The 22,895-nt window shown below is 40.1% G+C and overlaps 2 protein-coding genes across 2 annotated transcripts; both read right to left on the reverse strand.

Moving 5' to 3' along the window:
* Window positions 1–6,047, reverse strand: LOC141794838 (cytochrome c oxidase subunit 7A2-like, mitochondrial). Its single transcript, XM_074675384.1, has 3 exons — window positions 5,848–6,047; window positions 5,317–5,451; window positions 1–336 (listed from the first exon to the last, which is right to left on the reverse strand). Exons 1-3 carry the CDS (start codon window positions 5,914–5,916, stop codon window positions 196–198), a joined length of 345 nt encoding a protein of 114 aa, XP_074531485.1. The 5' UTR covers window positions 5,917–6,047; the 3' UTR covers window positions 1–195.
* A 2,921-nt stretch (window positions 6,048–8,968) lies between these two features.
* Window positions 8,969–19,973, reverse strand: LOC141794829 (voltage-gated potassium channel regulatory subunit KCNG3-like). Its single transcript, XM_074675373.1, has 3 exons — window positions 19,809–19,973; window positions 18,802–19,669; window positions 8,969–14,344 (listed from the first exon to the last, which is right to left on the reverse strand). The coding sequence occupies exons 2-3, from the start codon at window positions 19,374–19,376 to the stop codon at window positions 13,699–13,701; spliced, it is 1,221 nt and encodes a 406-aa protein (XP_074531474.1). The 5' UTR covers window positions 19,377–19,669; window positions 19,809–19,973; the 3' UTR covers window positions 8,969–13,698.
* Window positions 19,974–22,895: the final 2,922 nt, after the last annotated feature.

The raw sequence follows: 22,895 nt of genomic DNA on the forward strand, positions 1-22,895 counted from the left end.
TTCTGTTACAACAAAATAAACTTTACTGTTAGGATTTCAGATCAATAATATTTTTCTGTACAAAATGTTTCCTCTCTTGGTTTAGTGTCTCTGAAAGCCTAACAAGAACCACAACTGGTCCCTGAACGCCTCGAAGATGGTCCACCCAGCTCTCAGAAACCGCTCCCCACATCTGAGAGCAGCAGCTCAGCTGCTTCACTTGTTGCTGGGCTGAGCGGCAATGTAGAGAGCCACCATGCAGTAGAGCGCTCCCCCCACCGTCAGGCCCATGGTGGTCCGGTAGAGCATCTTATCCATGAGACCCCTCTTCAGGTGAACTGGAAGGCCGTCTGACTTCTGACAGAGACAGAGGAAGGAAAAGGTCGCTATGGTTATTATTTCCTCACTCTGAACGTCACATGATGCTGATCAAGAATACATGAGGACAGATCATTTATAGTGCTCACCCCAGGACCCCTGCAGGATGCCATATGTCCTATCTTTAGTGCTGCCTTATAGGGATGAGTGTTGGCAAGAAGCTCACGATACAATATGAATCACCAGGGTTGGAAATTAAATTGGAATATTGGTGAAAAACATGAGTTTTTGGACGATTAATGCAGTTTTAGGAGCAGCGCTGTCTATGCCCCGATGGATCCCATTATACGGATGTCAGCTGCACGATTTTGGATCTAAATATCTCCCGAAGCACTGCTTGGATCAGGAAAACCTTCTGGGTGAGTATTTTGTTCTATTTCATTCTATAAACAATGTAAAAGCTGTATAAACTGAACTTATCCTTTAAACTACTGTGACATTAAACTGATGCTGCAAAAATATATTGGGTGAATGACATGGTCAGTTGGCAAAACTGCTAAATATCACTTTGTGTAACCACTGTTACTCATAAAAAATCTAATATTGCGCAAAACATGACTATGATTATTATCTTATCAGTCTACTACACTGTAAAAAATTAAACTTAGAATGATTTTGAACCAACTGACCCAAGAATAGAGAGAAAACATTGAAGTCTACAGCATCAAAACCCACATCATCAAGTTTAGAAATAAAATATTTTGAAAATACTATGACATTATATTTGTTATACAGTTTATGAGAAACATACAGCGGGGCAGCTCTTCAGTGCCATCTACCACAGTGGAGGTGCTGAAGATGTTTTCTACTCTTCAACTAACTTAAAATATGAGTTTTTCTTTTAAAAAATATTGCTATCAAGATTTAATATTTTATCACAGGTCAAAGTATCAAAATACATTTCATATTAATGCCCCCCCCCCTTCTGAAAAAACTTTGGAAATTTTGCAGGTAAATCCTTACCCCATTGGCAGCTCTAGTCTCATTTTTGTCTTTTAATATCTAGAATTAAGACATTTTTTTGTACTTGTAAGGTTAATGAGGCTCATATAAAGTCTAATGAAAGAGTTTTTTAAAATCAGAATCAGATAAACGCTTGCCCAGATTTCAGTTTTTGCAGAGTGGTGCCTTAATACCAGAACCCCTTAAGAGCCTTTAAAAACTTTTTGAGGTCACATGAACCTTTATTAAGAGCATTTTGAATGTTTTTGATACCAATGGAGCCCCCAAAAACCCTCCTTTAAACTGATCCAACTGTTCTGAATAATATTTATTTGTTCATTATCCAGAACAAGTTCCCCCTCTGACCACTTTGCCCACTGAAGCAAATTAGTTTTAGTACTGACATAATAACTGAAACCAGCTTTGATTCAGCAGACAAAACCTCTTATTTGTGTTTACAGATCACAGGCAGGGGAACAAAATCCAGTCTGTGTTTTACACCTCAGTAACTCACAAATTAAGCAGCATCACACTTGAGGTCGTGATGTGGTGCTGAATATCATCATGGCTGTGATTCGGTCAGACAAGTGTTGGAGATAATCACGACTACAAGTGTGAGGCTGCTTCTCCAAACAGTTCTTCAAGCTGCCCTCGATACTAGAAAGTTAAAACCAACAAAAGATGTTTTATTAATTCGCTGAATATTAATTTGGCTCCACAGTGAGTAAGGGAATATGAATGGGACGGGAGTGTTGTCCACAGGACACGTAATGTCTGATTGAGTCAGTCACTCTTTTGTGGCCTGTGTGGTCTGATCAAATCCAGATACAAGTGATGTAGATTAAAGCTGTTCAGAACATGAGGTGAGGTTGAGTGAAGCTCAGTTTAATTCAGGTCTACGTCTTCCTTCATATCAGCTTTTATAGAAAGCTTTCAAAGCTCCAATCAGAAAGACCCGTTTCATCAGGTTACAGATTTGTTTGTCTTTCAATGTATTAATGGTAAGATGAGGAGTCTGACTTAGATTAAAAATTAGGGATGGGTACCTTTCACATTTGAAACGATACGGTACCAATGCCCAGTACCTGGCAATAGGTACTGGTACTCGGCGGTACCAATTTTCGGTACTTTTTTGTGTTTCTGTGGTAAAAAATACCAATTTGTTTAGTAATAAAATACTTTTTTTTGGACTACACATATTTATTCTTAATTAAATAACCTTGCAATGCTGTGTTCATGTCCAGCATGGAAAATTGGCCACCCTTCCACTCCCACACAGTCACAAGGATGCATTTAGGTAACCAAACATGGTACCTTTTGATTTTATGTGAACCGGTACCCACTACTTTTGACAGAATTCGGTCGGTACCTATAAAAGAACCTAATTCGGTACCCATCCCTATTACAAATAGAAGGGGACATTTGAACTCTTTCCTTTAACAGCTTTCTATTCCCTTTTCAGTCACCTCATGTTTAGTTCATTTATTTTGACAGGGGCGGAGTTCAGTCATTCAGCTGTACCAGAGCTAGCTATTGGCTCATTCTCATCTGTAGTCCCTGTGCAGCAACACGCCACTCATGATCACTAGACAACAACAACAGGTACCTTCATAGCAAAATGACCTGTTGAGATCAAACTATTAAACACTGCTCAATAAAACAACTACACAACAGTACACAATCACACTACAGGCGTAAAGATCTGTACCACAAAGGGAACAACATAACTGAAAACAAAACATAAAGAAGTTACTTGATAGCATCAGACATTTTGGTAGTAACATGCCATCAAAGCAGTGATAGAAACAGTGTTTAAGTCAGATGAGTACACGATTGAGTTGATTTTAGCCTAAGTTTCCTCAGATCTAAACTAAACAAAGCTGTAGAGCTCTCTGATTTCACTCTGCCATTAGTTCGAAGAAGCTGTTACTCTTACGGAGAGGGTAAGATCTGTGGGGTGTGACACAGCCACCTCTGTTGGCTGTCCCAGTTGTTCTTCCACTATCTGCATGCAGTGATATCAACTCTTTTAATGGGGCAGAAGCCAGATTACTGATCAATTTACATGCTAAACAAGCATCAGTGAAACCCACAACACTTTCAAAAGTTTTGAGGTTATGCCTCTAAATGATATTGAGTATCGGTAACTTTCTGGCTTCTTGTCCAGAACCATCAGTGTTGTAATAGTAATTTTATTGCCTTTGTTTTCAATGCTTGAGATGCCCCATATCCTGCTTCTTCAATAAGCTTCCAGACACTTTTGTCATCACACCTTCAGGCAAACTTCTAGGCCTCTGTCTCAATGTGGATTCCTGCAGCAGACAGAGGGCGTGAAGAGTACCTTAGGGGGCGTTTCTCTCAAGCATAAATGTTTAGCACGAACTATGTTCGAGGTCTTTCTTTACTTTGACCGCTCGCGTATTGACTGACCTTTTTCTTTGTAAAGGAAAAAATAAAACCTTGCTGGCCGGCAGAAGTCTCTATTTCATTCTTCACCAGAAACAGGAACATTTCCACAACAGTGTTTGCCTGCACAGTGCTTTGAACTGTTGAACTGTGTTGTTGTTGTTGTTTCAGGGCGCTTAAACACTGATTTAATTATCTTGGAGGTCAAGTAACTGGTGATAAAATGAACAAGAGATTTGTTGATTCTTTTAGGTTTTTCTGACAAATATTTTTAATATATGTAATAAATGGCCACAAGAGCTGAGAGAAGAACTGGCGCCTGTGTAAGGCAGTGTTTATGCCAAACACAGTGGATAAGGTAGCGAGTGGCTTTGCCCGTATTTGACCAAACTCCTGCACCTTCCTGTTGGTCAAAGGGTGTATTTATTTGTCAAACAGAAAACGTAAACAACATTTTTTTTCAGCATATGAACACTGCAAGCTTCAAATTGTGCATTTTCTGCACCATTTTATGATTTGAGAAATCCATCCTGTCGTCTGTTTCAGTGAATGTATTTTAACCTCTAACCTGAACACCTTTGACCAATCACATCAAAGAAAAATCCTTTTTTCATAATCTATCAAGAAACCATTTTATTCCGACAACATGTCAATATAGTTTCATTTAAATGATAAATATGTAGTTTTGGATAAAAATTACTTAATTTAATGTGGAAAAAGAAGCTAACTGACTCAGACTGACCAAATCGGTATAATCAAAAAAATTATGAAGTGAATTTATTCATATCTTAATCCATTTAATGAGAAACCGTGTGGCTGACAGGAAGTATACAGAGTTACCCCCCTCACCTGTCTGTGTGTGTTTACTGAACGATGGGGGAGGGTTACTCTTCTACTACTAACTGTGTTTACTGTGATCATACACAGAAACAACAACATACACCTGTGTCCTGATTATTTAGCAGAATTTTACATTGCAAATTTCCTGGAAAGACGTTGTCAGGCAGCAGTCAATGTTTGCTCACCGAGAGGTTTAAGCGTAGTGCAGAATATAAACAAACAGCTGAGTTGGCTCACAGCTCTCTGCTTTAAATATCTACAGGTCACAGCACAGCAGCTGTGACGTTTATGTTTACAGCAGCTGATATGTAGCTCTGCTGCACTTTAGTCTCAGGTTGTCACTCCATCTGCAGATAAAATAAAAGTCAATCCTTCCCTCACCACATACACAAAAATATACACACTAAAACAGGCAGTTGGTAACAAATCTCTTCAACATTTACATGACATCAGGGAAAAGAAACGAGACCTACCCACTTTCCCATCCAAAACAAACAGACTTAGTCCTGACTCCTGTTATCTTATAGAGCGGGTCCTGACTTTAAAGGAGCTGCACATCAGAATCTTATGCATCAGAATATCAAAAAAGACACACTCCTTTAATCCTGTTCCCTTTTCCGTCCTCTCATCAGTCTCCCTATCAAGCCCTCTTCTCACCCAACTTCTCCTCACCCTCCTACCCTCCCCAACTTCTTATTCTCCTGACTCCTCTTCTCATTGTTGCCAGGTTGTTACTTAATCGTACCCCACTGCTGATGACATCAAAGTTACCTGGAAGACTTTCTGAAGATCTGGGACTCGGTTGGCTCCCATGTACTCTGCTTGGCTTCCTCCTTCCGTCGCCAGTTTGGTTGGAGACGCAAAGGTGATGGGAGGACTGACAGGTGGGACACCTGGACGCAGACCCTGAGAAGGACAGATGGGGAGTGAAGTAAGTAAACATCACATCGGCAGATACCTGTGGATATGGTAAATACATGCTGCCATGGGTAAGTGGGTAAAATTATTAAAACTAGCAATGGTTATCCTAGAACACAAACAGACTACAGTTGATCATATTGACTAATCTGGAGGTGATCATATTTACTGAGCTGCTATCATTCGAAAACAAAGCGACCATAGCGTGTTGATTTATCACTACAGCTTAGATAAGCCTACCTCATCTGATCAATGAATAAAATGATCTATTCCCGATTATTTCAGACCCCCATATCGTCAGTCAGGACTTGTTTCTGACTGGATTAGCATTAGCAGCTGTCCTCCTCCCGCTGCTAACAAGGTCATGCGGTGTGTACGGCTCACCTGCGGGTTGTAGGCGGCAGCAGGAGCTCCAGTGAGCCGCTGCGTTACTCCGTTCAGTTTGTAGTACATGTCTGACTTCAGAGAAAACGCTTTAAAACACGGAAATTAAACCTGTTACTGTGTCACGGGGGCACAGCGGTTTACTGCTCAGCTTCCTCCTGCTTGCGGCACAGCTTTGCGTAATGACGTCACAGCAGGGCATAAAGACCCGTCGCTGGAAGGTGTCCAATTGTTTGCCTGTCTAGAATATGATAAAATAAAATAAAATAAAATAAAATAAAATAAAATAAAATAAAATAAAATAAAATAAAATAAAATAAAATAAAATAAAGCTATTGATAACTTGGTGGGGTCAAAAACATTCAATTCTTGTTGTTGCTGCACCACTTAAAAACCTAATACTGAAGCCCTGTTATCATTCTTTGAGTTAAATAAGTAAATGTATTTAGATAGTTAAGTCAAATTGAAATATTACGAGGGTTAGTTTGAACAAATTTTATGGTTTAAACATGACCTTGATTGAGGAATTTGCCTATAATTTTGCTTGTAAGACATTAAATATCTTAGCAGTAAGTTCATCAAAGTTGATTTTTGTCTGTTTCTCTGAATGGTCATAGAAATGTCAAAAACTCTGATTAAAGGCTATGAATACACTTTAGGTTCATTATATTAACATGCTAAATCTCAGATTACCTGAAACGTGGTGATCCAAATTAACAGTACCCTTATTTGAAAGATTTAAACAAACCTGAATTTCTTTTCTTCATTATGATACATGCAAACATCGTTCATATTTGTATGTATTATTTAATTTACAATATATCATGCATTAAAATGTATGCCATTATTCTAAAATAGCACTCGCGCACTCATTTAGAAACAGACAAACAATGAATAAAAAGGCTAAAGATATTTAATTTAACTGATCAAAAAAAAAAATAAATAAATAAAATACAGACTTCCTATGTGAGCATGCTGCTGTGTTCCCTAAATTAATCTGGCGGCACTAATAATTTTGTTACCCTGGCTTGGTAACCCCAGGGGTCTCATGGCAACTAAGAAATATGGAAAACGGATAGTTAGTGCACTTCTGTACAAAATGTCATTTCATGCAGGCTCAGAGGAAGGTGCATATCAGCACAGTGGCATATAAAGAATACATACTACACTAAAATATAAATAGAAATAATAAAATAGCATACTGCATGTTAGAAATATACTGTACAGTAACATATAAACATATAAATATACAAATATAATTTACAATAATGAAGAGCTGGCTTTAAAACTCAAGAGTAAGTGAGGGAGTGTGTTACAGTGAGCTCAGCAGTCTGATGGCATGGGGGAAGAATAAAGCCACTACAAAATCTTGCTGTCCTGGTCCTGATGCTGCAGAACCTCCTCCCAAAGGCCAGCACAGACACCAGTCCATGGCCGGGGTGAGTGGGGCCTCTGATAATGTTCTTGGCTCTGGTCAGGCTGCTTTTGTGCCATGTCCTGGATGGGAGGAAGTTAAGTCGTAATGATTTTCTCCCCTGTCCTCACCACTCTGTGCAGGGGTTTGCAGTCCAAGATCCTACAGGATCCTGACCAGACAGAGATGCAGCTGGTGAGAATGCTCTCTATGGTGAAAGCACAGTGATTTAAGTAAGTATCTCACAGGTCAAATCTGCATTTCAGTTCCTTTTTTGCTGCGTTTGTGGTCTATTTTGAATGTGCAGTGTAAGTAGAATGATTCTCATATATGAAAACATCATGGCAGTAAAGTTATGGCAAGGATTTAGCTGTTCAAAGACCACAGTGCTCAAAATGAAACATTTTTCCAGCTCCATATGATTGGAAACTGAATATGAGGATAAAACCGTCTTTTAAATCTGTGGTGTCTTAAATGATAAAATTAAGAAGGAAACACTGCTGTCTGCGAGCAGTGTTTCACACGTGCCGCCTACTCACATGGAAATACTTCCAACATGACAAAACATCTGCATCTCCTTCACTCAGCGATATCACCGTCTGGAAGCAGGATAGCCAAGGCGGTAACGACCTCATCCAAAGCTACAGCCCTTTGTTGATGCCCTCCATCTCACTGATTACGAGGGCAGTGTTTCATTGGTGTCAGTTGTTTCCAGCAGCAGGCTTTATTCACTTTATGAAAACAGTTTTTCTCTGTTAGAAAATATTCCCTCACACTTTCTTCTGCACCTTGGCATTTCACGATCTCACCGTGCAAAGGTAATGAAAACAAACACAGCACTAATGCACAGAGAGGTGTGCCCTCTCTTCAGAGAGTGAAATCTCAGAGTTTCCTCGCTGTGACGGCTCACTGTGAGTCACATTGGTTAATGAGGAGCATCGTACTACAAACCTGTATCCTGTAACAGTCACACTTGCACTCATTTAGCAGAGGAGTTGAAAACATAGTGAAGACATGGAAGGAGAAAATGCAACCCCCAATAACCACACACATTTTAATTGTACGTTTACTTGTTTATTTTATGTTGTACAGTACACAAAGAATATTTATAAATAGAAAGGGTTTTTTTTGCTTCAAAGTGAAAGTAAAGGAATGTTTTTTTTTATTATTATTTCCCCTCAATTGCTTGTCCTGTAAAATTAAGCTGAAATGCTAAGAAGCTCTCTGAGTTAAAAGAGGAGAGCTGGGGTGTCATGGGTCATATTTAACGTGTGTATACATACTCATGTCCAGAAACTGCTATAGGATGCGATTTTTAATCATTAAAAACAGTCTTAAAAAATCTCATTCTTTAATGAAAATCCTTCAGTTTGTTGAGGAAATCTAGAGGAACTAAAGTACTGTCTTATAGTTCATTTAGAAAATGATGTTGGAAAAAAAAACAAGAAAAAAAGGAGAGAGAATCAATGAAAAAGAAAGAATGAAGGAAATAAGGAATGGCAGAAGCAAAATAAATAGACAATACAAGGGAAAAGAATGAAAGAGAGAAAAAAGACAAGAAAAATAAAGAAATAAAAAAGAAAATGTGAAATAGACAAATATGAATAAAGAGAAAGTACCATAGAGACAGAAAGAAAAAGGAAAAAAAAAAATAAAATAAAGACAATTATTAAAAAAGAAAAAAAAATGTGATAGAAATAAGAAAAAATTAGAATATAAGAGAAGTAGAGACATAATAAGAATGAAAAACAGAACAGGAGAAAAGTTAGAGAAAAGAAAAACTAAAATAAAAGAACAGAGTTATTGAAGAAAGAATAAAAGAAGAGAGATGAATGAAGGAGAAAAAAGAGAGAAAACAGGAAAGAAAGAAAGAAAGAAAGAAAGAAAGAAAGAAAGAAAGAAAGAAAGAAAGAAAGAAAGAAAGAAAGGAATTGGGGGAAGAAAGTCATAAAGGGCAAGAATCAGACTGTTAATGGGAGCGTTGTCTTGGTTGTGCTTCTCTTTAAGCTCTGCTGTATTTCACACTGAAGAAGAAGAAGAATAAATAGAAGAAGAGTTTAAGCGAGAGAAGTCACACTTCAGCTTTCTGACATTCAAAACCAAATGTTTCCAACACTTTCACTTCCTGTCTTCAGTCTGTGGTTGCCTTGGAAACCACAAAGGGTGTTTGTCAGTGGGAACAGATCCAGTTTCAGCACAGACTCTGAGTGGTCAGGCTGGATTTAACCCCCTGAGGATCTGGGGGTTCAGAGGAAACATGAAAATGTATGGAGTTCTTTGAGGAGCAGGAAGGAGCTGATTCTCCCCCATGATGAGTCCTGACATCATATAAAAAGGGGAATGTGCACACTTTTATGATGTTACTGCTTATAGTGATAACCACATATCACATGTCTCCAAAGACAGCAACATAACCAATAAGAAATGCTTCCAGGAGTGTATCTGACTACAAACCGGTAAAAATTAAAGGATAGTTTCCACATGATGTCAGCCTGTTGAATTCATTTTTCCTTCCACTACACATGTTGGATTAATTAGTTTTGGTGAGGTTGGCAGAATCACCTTTCACTGCCAATTTTGTCCTGAACTTTGGGAAAGTCCCAGAGGAGTGTCCTCAGGAAATCCTCAGAGGGGTTTACTTCAGACAGGCTAAAAGCACTCTGCAGGAACAAGCCTCATGGTGCCTTAATGAACAAACCTCATGGTGCCTTAATCCATGAGTGTGGAGATTAGGATCAGGTGTCTGACCTGCTTGTGGTAAGCACTAAATGTCGCCCTTTCAGAAGCAAAGGTAGAGGTGAGCAGACCAGTTTGTAAAATCACTTGTTTCTATGACCGGGAAGTGAGTCTGCCATCTCTTTGTAGTCGATGTGGTGTAACACACCCTCAGCATGCTATCACAATGTTGAGACATGAGGCTAGTGTGCACAAACTGCAGTTTTCTATTACTCACATGAATCTGGCCCTGAAAGCCTCAAAATCTCTGTTTCTATTTAAATTCTCATTTTCACACACCCCTCTTAAATCTAAGATATATAATTATTTCTAAACATGTTTGGCATAATGTTATACCTAAAAATTTAAACAACTTCACTCTAATAGCCTATGTCATACTGGTCTAAATCATAGACTGTATAAAACATGGATGTAGTCTCGCCGACGTCACTCGTCTGTTTCTGAAACGGAAAATGAAGCACATCGGCTATAGCAGCAGGTAGTGGCAAGGGCGCTTCGCGTACGGCCATAGGGCGCCTGTCGGTCACTTGACACTCAGCTGTGCCTCTTGTTGGGGGAGCTCGCGGTCTTAATAGCCTCTGGTAGAAAAAAATTCACCCCCCATACAGTGGGTGGTAGTAAAATTAGCGACTCAGACAAGAGACGTTATTTAAACCAGGCTGTAAATAGGTTCATTTCTGTTTTGAAAATGGCTTTTTTTGGCTTGGTGTGTTTGTGACTTCCGCTACTTCCGTAGCCAGCCTCAAGCGAACACTCGAGAAACAGCAGATTTTAGCACATCCGCATTGTCTCATATTCTCAGACCGGATGTTGCCGCTTGGTCTAGATCTAAATCTAAATGTTGATTAAACGTCTAAATCTGAGCGAAATCTAAACTATAGAGTTTATTGATCAATGGCGATTAAAGTTATTTAAGTCCAGTATATGGAAAGTTTGTGCGACTGAGATTTTTTTTCATCAGTATTAATCATTCAATGTATTTAAATCAATTGTCTAGATTTGGTCTAAAAAGAGACGTTGATATGAGGTCCTGCTTTAGACGTCTAAATCGAGTCTAAGTCTAAACTACACTGTACAATGATCATTGACTGTTGAAACTGTCTTAATCCAGCATTTCAGCATCATTTATACTATTTACATCTGTTTTTTTTTTAAATTAATATTAAATAATTAAAGGATTACATTCTCTCGTATAGATGCTGGCGAAATTATAGACTGATTATAGACGGGTAAATTTCTGTCTAAACTTAGACGAGACGTCTATTTGACGTCTAATGCTCGGTGGGAAGTAAGTGTTTATGTGACTTTTTTTTTTTAAATCTTCTCATTAGATTCAATATGAGCCACATTCATCTAACGAATCAAAAAAAAAATCTCATTTAAAGATATTAAAAGAGGTTAAAAGAGGACACCTGGATTAAAAGTAGTTAGGAAAAAATCTGCAAATGGGGACAGAAAAATGTACTTTATTCAAGATGCTTGCAAGGAACTCTTTCTTATCCCAGTGTGATTTGGCATTACTCCATTTTTATTCTTTTAGAAGCATTTCAGGTGCTTTGTCTTTAAATGTCTTGAATTAAAAAAAATATACTTTTACAGAAATTCCAGTAAATGAGGCTCTTATTTTTTTAAACACTGGCTTAGATTTTGTTTTTTTGCAGTGCATCTGTTCAGGGGACCAGTTTTTATACAACTCTGGGCTGTTGGTCAAAAACTATCATCAAACATTTGGACAAAGGTTTTGGCTTTCTGTGCAGCTTCTGGCTGCCCAAAGTCTGCGTTTTCAGGGTGTGAGATTCCAGTAATGTTCATGTTGTTTTATGTATCATGCCATCGCTGGCCTTTTCCTGGTGAGATCGGGATAACAGCCATCAGGAGATTATTGTTTTCACTTGTGTGGTGTGTAAGTCACCCACTGCTCATCCATCAGAGACTTTGGTGAGCCAGCAGCAAGTCTCCATAAGTGCTTATTGAGTCTGTTTGATAAACAAATACTGCCAGCCAGAACAAAAACACAGTCCACAAGTGAACTGGCTCCCAGTGAGGGTGTGGACTCTTTTCCTGTAACATCCTCACACCCATTCAAGGAAACATCTGGCTCCAGAAAACCATCATGGCTGCTGGACCAACTCTACAGCTACAGAGAAAAGACAAAGGGTAAAAAATGAGGGCTACATCTACCATATGTACTATTTTTTTTCTTTTGTTGACTACGACAACTTGTTTGAGTTATATTCTTTAGGGGCTTTTACACCTTTATTTGGAGATGCTAGGACAGTGAGAGCAGGAAACTAGGATAGAGAGAAGACGGGGGAATGACATGCAGGAAATGGGCCTAAGTGTGAGACCTAGGATGCGGCCACACTGGCAAACCGTACTGTACTTAAGCCCGCTTCAACCCTAAACGTCTCAGAGAGGTGGGCTTCAGCATGGTTCACTTCATGCATGAGCACAAGCATGCAGACATGAGGAACGATCCGTGTTGTAAGATCGCTGCGACCGCTTCTCTCTAAAATCATTTTAAACAAAGCAGGGTGTTAGGCCATGTTACCACGAAGCAGACTGGTTTGGTTCGTCTTGGTACGGCCCTCATTTTGTGGCGTTTCCACTGACTTTTCCCAGGTAAGATCCCAAACAAACCAAGACGAGCTGTCCCACTTTTTAGGACCCTTTCGTATGGGTGCCAGACTGAACCGATCCACTCTCGGAAGGTGGAGCAACACACTGCAAACCGTTGATTGGTCGAAAGAATCGTCACTTACCCCACGACAGCGGCTGCATTTCTCCTGGCGGCACACAGTCTTCTCTAAAACAAAGCTTGATTACACTTTGTATCAAAGAGCTACATGCCAATCACAGAGAGGACGGAATGCTGCATGTCTTCCATCTGTGCTCTTTGTTTACTGTGTTGCATTTTTCTTCTTTGTTGGATTTATTAGCGGTGTGAACTGTGGTGCGCTGCTACAGCGTCACGCTATTGTTTAACAGCTGCAGCTTTCAGCATCTGGCTTACACGCCGCCTACCATGAGAGGGCAGAGTTTGCTGTGGAAACACAAACGGGATCAGGCTTAACTGTACCAAACATTGCCAAACCGTACTGAACCGAACCAGACTGCTTGGTGGAAACGTGGCTTCAGAGGGCTTTGTGGGACCAAAACAACTTAAGACGAGTCAAAAAGCCTGGCTCATATTAGAGTTGTGTGACCACTAGCCTTCAGCAGGGAACAGCGCTGCAGGGGGCAATCGTGCTTGATTACGTCACAGTTTGAATGGCCAGTGTGACCGCGCCCTCAACCAGCAGGTCAAGGCCTCACCCTTCAACAGCTCTTTGATTGAAAATGCACAACATGTTTTATAGATAACTCCTGTCAGATGAACTTCAGAGAAACCAAAACTAAGACTATTACAACTGTTGTCTATAAAGAAACTAAAAATCTACCATTTACTGCCAAAACAAACTCAGACTGTAAAGATAGAAAAGATGAAAAAGCTTTAAACTTGTCAGAACCAGTTTTCTCTGGACCTAATGTGGGGTTGAGACATTTTCAGGACATACGTGTCTTTAGGATGCATCAGAGTCCAGTTAAATGAACTCCATGTCTCTTGTCCATCTCAGTGCTCAGTGGTTGGCGTCCATGTCACCTCTCCAATAAGCATTAATTAGAATAAAGTCCATGTTACTCCAACATCTCTCCAGCCGTTAGTTGATAAACTCAGCAGACAGGCTGTGGGTGCAGCGTGCAGAGCGCACCTTGAGCTCGTGGTAGCACTGGACAAAGCTGTGGTAAATGAAGGTGATGGGCAGCGCCAGCAGCACGATGCCACTCACCACACAGAGACCGCCCAGCACCCGGCCCGCAACCGTCACTGGATACATGTCCCCGTAACCCACTGTGGTCATGGATATGATCACCCACCAGCAGGCGGCGGGGATGCTAGCATAGTCCTGGTTCCCAGCCTCCAGATCCAGGCCATGCTCCAGCAGCTGAGCCAGTGCGCTGAAGATCGCCATGGCCACGCAAATAAATATCAGCAGCATCATCATCTCCCGGTAGCAGCGCCGCAGAGTCAGACCCAGCGTCTGCAGGCCCAGGAAGTGACGCGCAAGCTTGATCACCCAGAAGATCCGCATGATGCGCAGGACGCGCAGAGTGACGCCGGCTCGCTGCAGTTGGGAGTTTTCCCCCGTGAGGTTTGTCACAGTCACAGAGATGTAGTACGGGGTGATGGCCAGCAGGTCTATGATGTTCAGAGGACGACGGACAAACTCACATTTATCTCGAGCGATGAGGAAACGGATGATACACTCGGCTGTGAACCAACCAATACACACCGCCTCGATGATCCTGCAGAGGGGACAACCAATCAGAGAGACAGAGGGAGACAAGAAGAATCAGAGGGTGAAGAGAAACACAGTCAAAGAGGGGAGGAAAATAACATGATGGGTGCTCAGAGGCCTGGCCAATCAGATGCCAGGGGGTTTGTGAAGTGGGGAGCCTTAAAGAGACAGCAGCTAAAATGAAGTGTTTCAGACACAGGCTGAAATAAGAGTTCTCTAAAACACCACTGAGAGAAAATAAGATTTTTATAACGCTGTTAATCATGTAAACCCTCAGGGGCACCAGAGGGACAGAAGAAGATCTTTAAAAAGCCCCAAAACCTTCTCTTTAATCTGTATTTCTGACTCACAGTCCTCTTCAGTTCAGCTCAGCTCACCTCAGTTGAGTCAAGTCTTGATGGCTCAGTCTTTCACTCCAGTCCAGTCATTTCAGAACCATCTTGAGAGCAATAATGTATCATCTGACATCAACAAAATCTCCGACAGTGCCAGTTTTCAAGCCTCTGGTGAAATCAGTGGTTCACTGAACTGGCATTAAGGTATCTTTTTTTTTTTTTTAACTTAACCAAAGATAAATCGTCTCTATGACCTTCATGGAAGGGACAGGGTGACATTTTAAAGCAGTCGTTGTTCAGCTTATTGTGGTCTACTTCTCTTTGCTCTGATTCAAGTCTCCTAATAAATCAAGTTGAGGTCATTCAAGTTCAGTTTAATCAGTTTTATTTGATCCAGTTAAGCAGAATTAATATTTAATATTTCAGTTCGGTTACATTTCTGTTTCAGTGGCTCATTTCTCGACACATCCTTTCATCCCTGCTTTTAAATCTCCTCCATTGGGCCTGAACATACCAAAGAGAAACTGCAGACAACACAATCAATGCTAACAAAAGACTCAAGGCTGAAGTCTCATCTTTTTTTTAATCACCAGTTTATTATGACAGAGTCTCTGAACAGTGTCAGTAAATCTTTTCATTGCGTGTGGAATTATTGATGCTGCAATCTCTGACGGGAAGAGTTTTTATTTGAAAACAAAACAGGTTTCAGTAAAAATCAAAGTGTTTGAGGGATAAGCAAGAAAAATGTAAATACACAAGCTGTCAATCTTAAAAATGTTCTGTTGTTGTGGTTTAATCTCACTTAGATCGAGAAGTTACTGCAGCAGTTGTTGCTGATGACACAAGAAGTATTTCTTAGTGTGAGATAACTGCAGCACCATCCACAGGTTAGGATGGCTCTAAGCGGCGTGATATCATCACACCATTTATTGTTTTGTTTTCATGATGTCATTGCATGCGTTCAATCAACCTTCTTCCTCTTCATTTTTGTCATTGTTTACATATTCATTTCATTTTATTTGTATTATTGAAAAAAAATTACTTCCTATTTTAATGGTGTAATCCCATAAATGTTTTTTATGTTTAACTGACTTTAATGCCTCAATATATTATATTGCTTTTAATTATTGTTATTATTATCATTATTTTTTGTACTTTACTCTCTTTTAGATTCTTCTATCTGTTTCTATTCCTGGGTCCTCATCAAATTTAATTTGTATACTGGACACCCTGGTGTTGAAAAGTTATCAAAGTATTTTTTGTAACTCAGTGGGTGTGGCTTGGATTGACACCAAAAGTTGATGATTTTTTCGGCAACACAAATCTTAAAAGCTCTCATGTACACTGTTGAATCTGCACTTTAGGTTTTGACACGTGTTAAGTGTCACAATCACCTCTTTAAGTGTGTCTATGGTTCAGCGTCAAACCCTGATGTCTTCCCATGAACCAGGAAGTCACTGAAGCCTCTTCATGGAAGGTCAAATCTGGTTCGACTTTCTCTTACATCATCAAGGTCCACCTCCTAACACCTAACACCTCCTATCTGCTCAATTCTTAGTGACTGCAATAGCGCCACCTTCTGGAAATTCATGGCCTTATATTACCCATACATTGTCCAATCTTTAATACATTTAACAAATATGTTTACAGCAACAACCTGAATTTATCTACATACACATTTTAGTCATAGGAAAAGATCCACCGATTGGACACAACCATTAATTTCCCCCATAAGCACCTTCAAACCACAGACTGTATATAGAGTGGACAGCATGGCTCCGCCATTCACCATTGTACAGTTTTGAAGCCAAAATACCCCGTCACAGGCCCAGCCATTGGTAGCCAGAGTCTCTGCAGTAGAGGCTATGAGGGACCCGGGGAGAATCTGGATATTTTTATATATTTTTATTTCTTTCGAGAGTCTAATCACTTAATCTTGAAGCCTCCCTCGGGAGGTGTTTCGGGCATGTCCAACTGGGAGGAGACCCCGGGGTAGACCTAGGACACAGTGGAAAGATTATATCTCTTGACTGGCCTGGGAACACCTTGGTATCCCCGAGAGGATCTGGTGGAAGTGGCCAGGGAACAGTGGCCATTGGTCTTCACTGATGGCACTGCTGCCCCCGCGCCCCGGACCCGGATAAGCGGAGGAGGATTAGATGAGATGAGATGAGTCTAATCACTTCTTGGCTCTCCCTCCTGACAGATTTTACAACCCCCCCCCAAAAAATACACAAGAACAGTAGCTGTCAGTCATCGGTAAATGTGACGTAAAGCTTCTTTTTTAACCTCTTATAACAAATGAAAATGAAACTGCCCAGAAAAAAAGAGGACTTAAAAACAAGGCAGCCCAATAATGTCGTCCAATCACCACAACAATCAGACGTGAGAAACATTTCTAGGAGGTTTATTAACTTTTTAAAGTTTGACCACAGCCCATCTGGAATGACTGGGGAGATGGATTTTTTTTTACCTATACTGCAGCCAGCCACCAGGGGGAGCAGTTTTTGTGGCGACATCACTCCAAGCTGAGCAAGATGACATCCATTTTTTTTTTCTTGTTTTTACAATTTATGCTTCAAACATTCTTCAAATCATATCTTTGATTATCATTCACCACACCTTTAATGATCTCTCACCCACATTAATGAAGATATGTTAAAACCATGTCCAACCTAGTGGACAAAAGCAGTACTGCAATGTACTTTAAGGTTCAAATTACTCATGCATGCATGCTGTAGGAGCTTATCCTCATCTTCATGCATGGCTATTTGCCAAGTCAGAGCTTGCTGCACACGTGGTGGATGCAACATCCCCCGACAGGGGCATGGAGGCGAGGGTCTGATAATCATCGCTTCCAGCTTTGATTTATATATGTACGGCTCCTCTCTTCCAAATTCTTCTACATGCTTAAATCCTTGCATCTCATTTAATTTAATTGATTAGTTATGTCATTAATTTTATATTTCATCAATATGTTGCCAAAGCTCCTGAACTGATGGGATAATATGTCACCTGTGTTTTCAATATCAGGGATTTTGGGTTTGGGGTTTGTGCCTTTACATTTTTGCTTGTGTGTCAAAGAACTTTGTTAAACCCCTTTCTTAAAGGTGCAATATAAATCTATTTATTATTATCATTTCCATTATTATGATGTATGATTTAAAGATTTAAACCTGTCTGAGCTCCTGCATGTTAGACTGTCCTCATCAGCGCTGTTAAAAGCTCCAAATGAGGGGATTGTTTTCAGAATGAGGTGTTAATTTATTAAATGGCTTTCAGAGAATTTTTAAATCACCTGGAAGAAACACTAAAGCTTTTCTGGTGCCACATGCTGAGCCAACAACTGATTAACACGCTGTGTGTGAGTTACCTCTGTATGTGTAATGAAATTTGAGTCGTGGGGACTGTCACAGTTTTATTGATGATATAATGAATAGAACATTAGTATTTTTCCTAAAATGAGAATACATTAACACCGTGTAATCATTTGGTTTATAACTGGGGGTAGAGTCTCTTTTCTCTTAAACCTTGTTGGCACCCAGCATACAATGGGTAACAAACAGCAACAGAGGCAGATTGAGTTACCACTGAGCTCAAAGACAGATGAACGTGAGGGACTGTACGCCCCCCTCCTCAGTTTGGGAGTTGTTTGTGTTTGTAAAATCAGACGTGGTGTTTGTGGACACTCCAGTCTGCAGGAAAGCAGAGGCACACAAGCTCTCTGTCCCTGCACCTCGAGGTGTTTTGATATATTTGCTGTGTGGTTGGCAGATGTTGGGCCGTGTTGTTGTTTTGTTTTTCAGTTTTCACTCTTCATCAGTGTTTTTGTCTGCCTTGTAAATGTTTGTACAGTTATGTTCCCAGAGTCTCTCTCCACCTCCTCATACTCCTGTTTGGAGAAGAAGCCAAGCAGAGATGAACAATAAAGTTGAAGATTAATTGGACTGATGTCTTTTTTTATCTGTGGGTTTCTTTGAATTTGCCAAGATTTTGGTCACGATAATTGTGAGTTTGGAAATCTGATCTTGTGTCAGCGTCGGTGTAGGTTTGTCTTTGTGTGTGTTTGTGTAAACCTGTGAATGTCAGAATGGGTCTTCGTCCTGAGGTGGGCTCATGTGGGTCCTACCTGTGCTGGTCCAGGGTCTCTGCATTTTTCCAGTCTGGCAAAGTGCTGGCACACAGCATCACCATGGAGATGACCACAAACAGCACAGACACTGAGGCAAGGATCTGTGCTGCCAGCGAAGACGTGGGCTCCTCAAACGTCCTCCTCATCCTCTCCAGCCAGCGGCTCTGGGGCTCCTCGGGGCCCCGTGGCTCCTCCTCTGGAAAGAAGTGGACAAAGCAGTCGGAGAGGCGGTCATCAAGGCGTTTCTGGCAGCAGGGCTGCAGGTCACCACTTTCCAGGCCCCAGTAGAGCATCTCATTGTAAAAGGACAGCTCACACATGTGGGGCATGAAGCGCAGCTTCCCGTGCTGCACGTACAGCATGATGAAGCTGAAGGCCTCAGAGTGACGATCGAAGAAAAATTCATTTCTGTCACGGTCATAGTCGTCACAGAGCTCCAGCAGCTCGCTCTCAGACACACAGCGATGCAGACGGCTCAGTCTGCTCAGAGGAAGGCGCTTCATCAGCTCTGCTGAGAAGGAGAACCTGCGACCGCCCACGTTCAGGGTGCAAAAACTGCCCCCAAACTTCATCTTCACTTCTCAAATGGTCAGCCCAGGTCCACACTTTGTCATCTGTGGGTTAAAAAGTTAAAACTGCTTCCAAACTTCATTTTGATTTTCTTCAGAAATCCTTCCAGGCTCCATCCTGTTGATCAAAAATCTGGAGCTGCTTTAAGACATTGTCCTGTGGGAAAAACAAACAGCTCCAGCTTTTTGTCACCTGCTGATGTACTGATTTACCAACACCCAGGGAACAAAAACTCCTGAATTCAGAATCAACTCCTTCTCATGAAGAACTCATCTTCCTCCAGTACTGGAAAACGCTTAGAGAAAAGAAAAACATCAAACGTGAATTTCTTTCGCACTTTGATTTGAAACCATTTCTAAATTGTTCCAGAAATTTCCTTCTGAAAGTGTTGAAGTTAAATTTGCAGAATAATCTCTAAAACAATGAAAACTCACCAGATTTCTGTGCCATATCTGTCTCATCTGTCCTGAAACACAGATATGTGTTCTCTTTGACTCCTGGGTTGCTTCTTGTCGCTGAATCTGAGACTGAAGAGCAGCAGCACATCCTCCTCCACCTCCTCCTCCTCCTCCTCCCGTCTGAGAGGAGGAGGATCAGAGTCGATGATTCAAGCAGCTCTTAGTCTGAGCCGGAGAGAATATGATCCTCCACAAACCTCCTCCGTGTCTCACAGAGTGAACAGAAACATCTTCCTCCTCTTCCTTCATTTCCACTCGTCATGGTTCAGTTTGTCCTCCTCCCTCGTGACAGATTTTCATCAAACACAGTCAAACATTTGATCTGCTTCATTTTAATTTAATGTTACAGTGAACATCAAAAGCAGCTATAAATAATGAATTACACTTTATTAATTTATCCACCCTGCTGTTGTCCTGTGGTGGAATGACTCCCCCTACTGGTTCATTCTGAAAACTGCAGATAATTTGTGACACCACTCCTCACTTGTCACATCCATCATAACAAATATGAGTAGCTACAGAGAGATGCTCTCAGATGTGGTCAGTCGTTTCACACTAACTGTGAGAAATAAACCCTGGTCAGGAAGACCAGTGACATTGAACTTCAAGTTTAGAAAAATAATCCTTACTCAATTTTATGTTTAACTTCAAACTGTGAGTTTGCAAATAGAACATAAGCTCCATGTGTTTATAGTCACTTGTCATACATGAGGTATTTCTGTGCATGAATCTCTGTGGTCACTGGGCTGAAACAAGTTGATTTCTAAAGTAACTGAAAATAAAGTAAAGAAATACTCTTACAATAAAAATGTACATGCAGACAGAATTTTAAAGTACAAAATGAAAATGTTGCTGAAAAATCTGAACTCAGTTTGCTGTGGGAAAACATCAACAGTCACTCAACCTATCTGATCCATAGACAAATAAGCTGCCAAAGTGCATGAATGATGTGTTGCCTGAATCAATTTGTCTCCACTGACACCATTGTTATCCTGGTTTAGCCACCTCGATGGTTTTTACTAATGAATAGTGAAAACAGAGCAAACATTTCTGTTTGTTTAGTTTATATTAAACTTCACTCTTACTTTTGTTCATATTTTTACATTTATGGATGAAATAGGAAATCGTAAACAGTTTTTTTTCCATGTTTGATGTGTTGATGTTCCATCTTTCCTTTCCTTTTCCTTTCTTTCCTTTTGCCCCTTCCTTTCCTCTCCCTTCCTTTCCTATCATTTCCTTTCCTTTTCTTTCATTTTTTCCTTTCTTTCCTTTTTCGCTTCCCTTCCTTTCCCTTTTCCTTTTCTATTCTTAACTTTTTTCTTTTCTTTTGTTTCCCTTCCTTTCCTTTTTTTCTTTCCTTTCCTTTCCTTTCCTTTCCTCTCCATTTTTTCTTATCTTATCTTTTCTATTTTTTCTCTCCTTCTCTTTCCTTTTTCTTTCCCATTTCCTTTCCTTTCTTTCCTGTTCTTTCCTTTCATTTCTTTTCTTTTCTTTTCTTTTCCTTTCCTTTCCTTTCTTTCTTTTCTCTCCTTTTTCCCTTTCCTTTCCATTCCTTTTTCCTTTTCTTTGTCTTAACTTTTTTTCTTTTCTTTTCTTTTATTTCCCTTCATTTCATTTCGTTTCCTTTCCTTTCCTTTCCTTTCCTTTCCTTTCCTTTCCTTTCCTTTCCTTTCCTTTCCCTTCCTTTTCTTTTTTCCTTTCCTTTCATTCCTTTACTTTCCTTTCCCTTCTTTTCCTTTTGTTTTTTTCTTTTCTTTTCTTTCCTTTCCTTTCCTTTCCTTTCCTTCCCTTTCCTTCTCTTTCCTTTCCTTTCACCTCTTTTCCTTTTTATTTTCTTTCCTTTTCTATTTCCTGTCTTGCTTTTCTTTTTTTCTTTTCTTTTCTTTTCTTTTCTTTTTTTTTCTTTTCTTTTTATTTTTAATCTTGTACCAATCTGGAGGAAAATGAGTTCTGCGTGAGGAGGTGTTTACACTGAATGCAGGAGTTGTGCCTGGGGACCACTCTGATATTGGACAGTAAAATACTAGGATACCTTTTCTACCTTTTTACCCTGAATGAATGAATCCACAACATTTGTTTGTAGGACTTTTTTGTTTCTTTTTTTCCTAACTGATCTGGGTAAGAAAGCCTTTTGTGCATTCTGCACCATTTGCCTGAAACAATCCGCAGTCTGACTTCATGCTGCTTTATATTCCTTAAAGTCTGAACACAGGCTTTCTATATGCAAATGTGTGAGTTGATTTCCGTCCTCGAGCTTTTTCATTTTGTGTGGTTCTGATTATCCTGCTGGTGAAACTTGTGTTGCTGCCGAGCTTGGCCAGGTCTCCCTTAACGAATAGGTTCTGAAGGTTGGATAAGTAGATACATGATTTAAAATAATAAAAACAATAATAAAACAAACAGTACTCTTTTATTAGATAAGCACTGAAGCCAAAAGGATGTGTCAAACCATACCACTACAGATGTAGGCTTTTACCTTTTGTACATGTGTGCATGTGTTTCAGCCTCATTCCCTCCCCCTCTTCACCCTCATTCAACCATAAATGCTTAATGCAAAGTGCAAACAGATGAAAGTGTACACAGATGGACATCCAGACTAAAGGTCACTTCCACTGGATTCAGGCAAGAAACAGGACGAAGATGAAGAAAATCTGAGAAAAACTCTATCACTGCTGAATTCACACTCACTGTGTTTTTAGTATGCCCTGTGAAAATTACAGTATCTTTATTTAAAATAAAAATCCTCTTGGGTGAAAAGCAGAGTATCAGAAGGTGTGAATAAAAAGATACCAACACCCTGTTATGTAACTGTGTCTTGCTATTTGATGCTATTTCGGGTTTCTACATCAAACAGGTTTTGGGTACAGCCTGGGTCTCGCCTCTGCACTTTCAGATGTGAAGGTCAGACAGTGTTGATGGAATATTTGGCAGATGCTCCAATCTTTTTCTTTTGAAAACACTGAAGATATGAAGGATGACTAACAGCAGCTACAAATATACTCCTGATGAGCTTGATCAGAAACTATCTCTGAGTAATGTTTTCTCTGCGCTGCTATTGCTAGT

Source organism: Halichoeres trimaculatus, unplaced genomic scaffold (genome assembly GCF_033239565.1).
Source record: "Halichoeres trimaculatus isolate MK-OKI-2021-1 unplaced genomic scaffold, fHalTri1.1 fHalTri1_scaffold_8, whole genome shotgun sequence".
Lineage (NCBI taxonomy): Eukaryota > Metazoa > Chordata > Actinopteri > Labriformes > Labridae > Halichoeres > Halichoeres trimaculatus.

Excerpts from the sequence above, each read along its gene's own strand:
- LOC141794838 (XM_074675384.1), bottom strand. The coding sequence starts at position 5,916 with ATGTACTACAAACTGAACGGAGTAACGCAGCGGCTCACTGGAGCTCCT. Across the intron at positions 5,452-5,847 it reads CTGCCGCCTACAACCCGCAG|GGTCTGCGTCCAGGTGTCCC; the intron begins GTGAGCCGTACA and ends TGTCCTTCTCAG. Across the intron at positions 337-5,316 it reads ATCTTCAGAAAGTCTTCCAG|AAGTCAGACGGCCTTCCAGT; the intron begins GTAACTTTGATG and ends TGTCTCTGTCAG.
- LOC141794829 (XM_074675373.1), bottom strand. The coding sequence starts at position 19,376 with ATGAAGTTTGGGGGCAGTTTTTGCACCCTGAACGTGGGCGGTCGCAGG. Across the intron at positions 14,345-18,801 it reads GAGACCCTGGACCAGCACAG|GATCATCGAGGCGGTGTGTA; the intron begins GTAGGACCCACA and ends TCCCCTCTGCAG.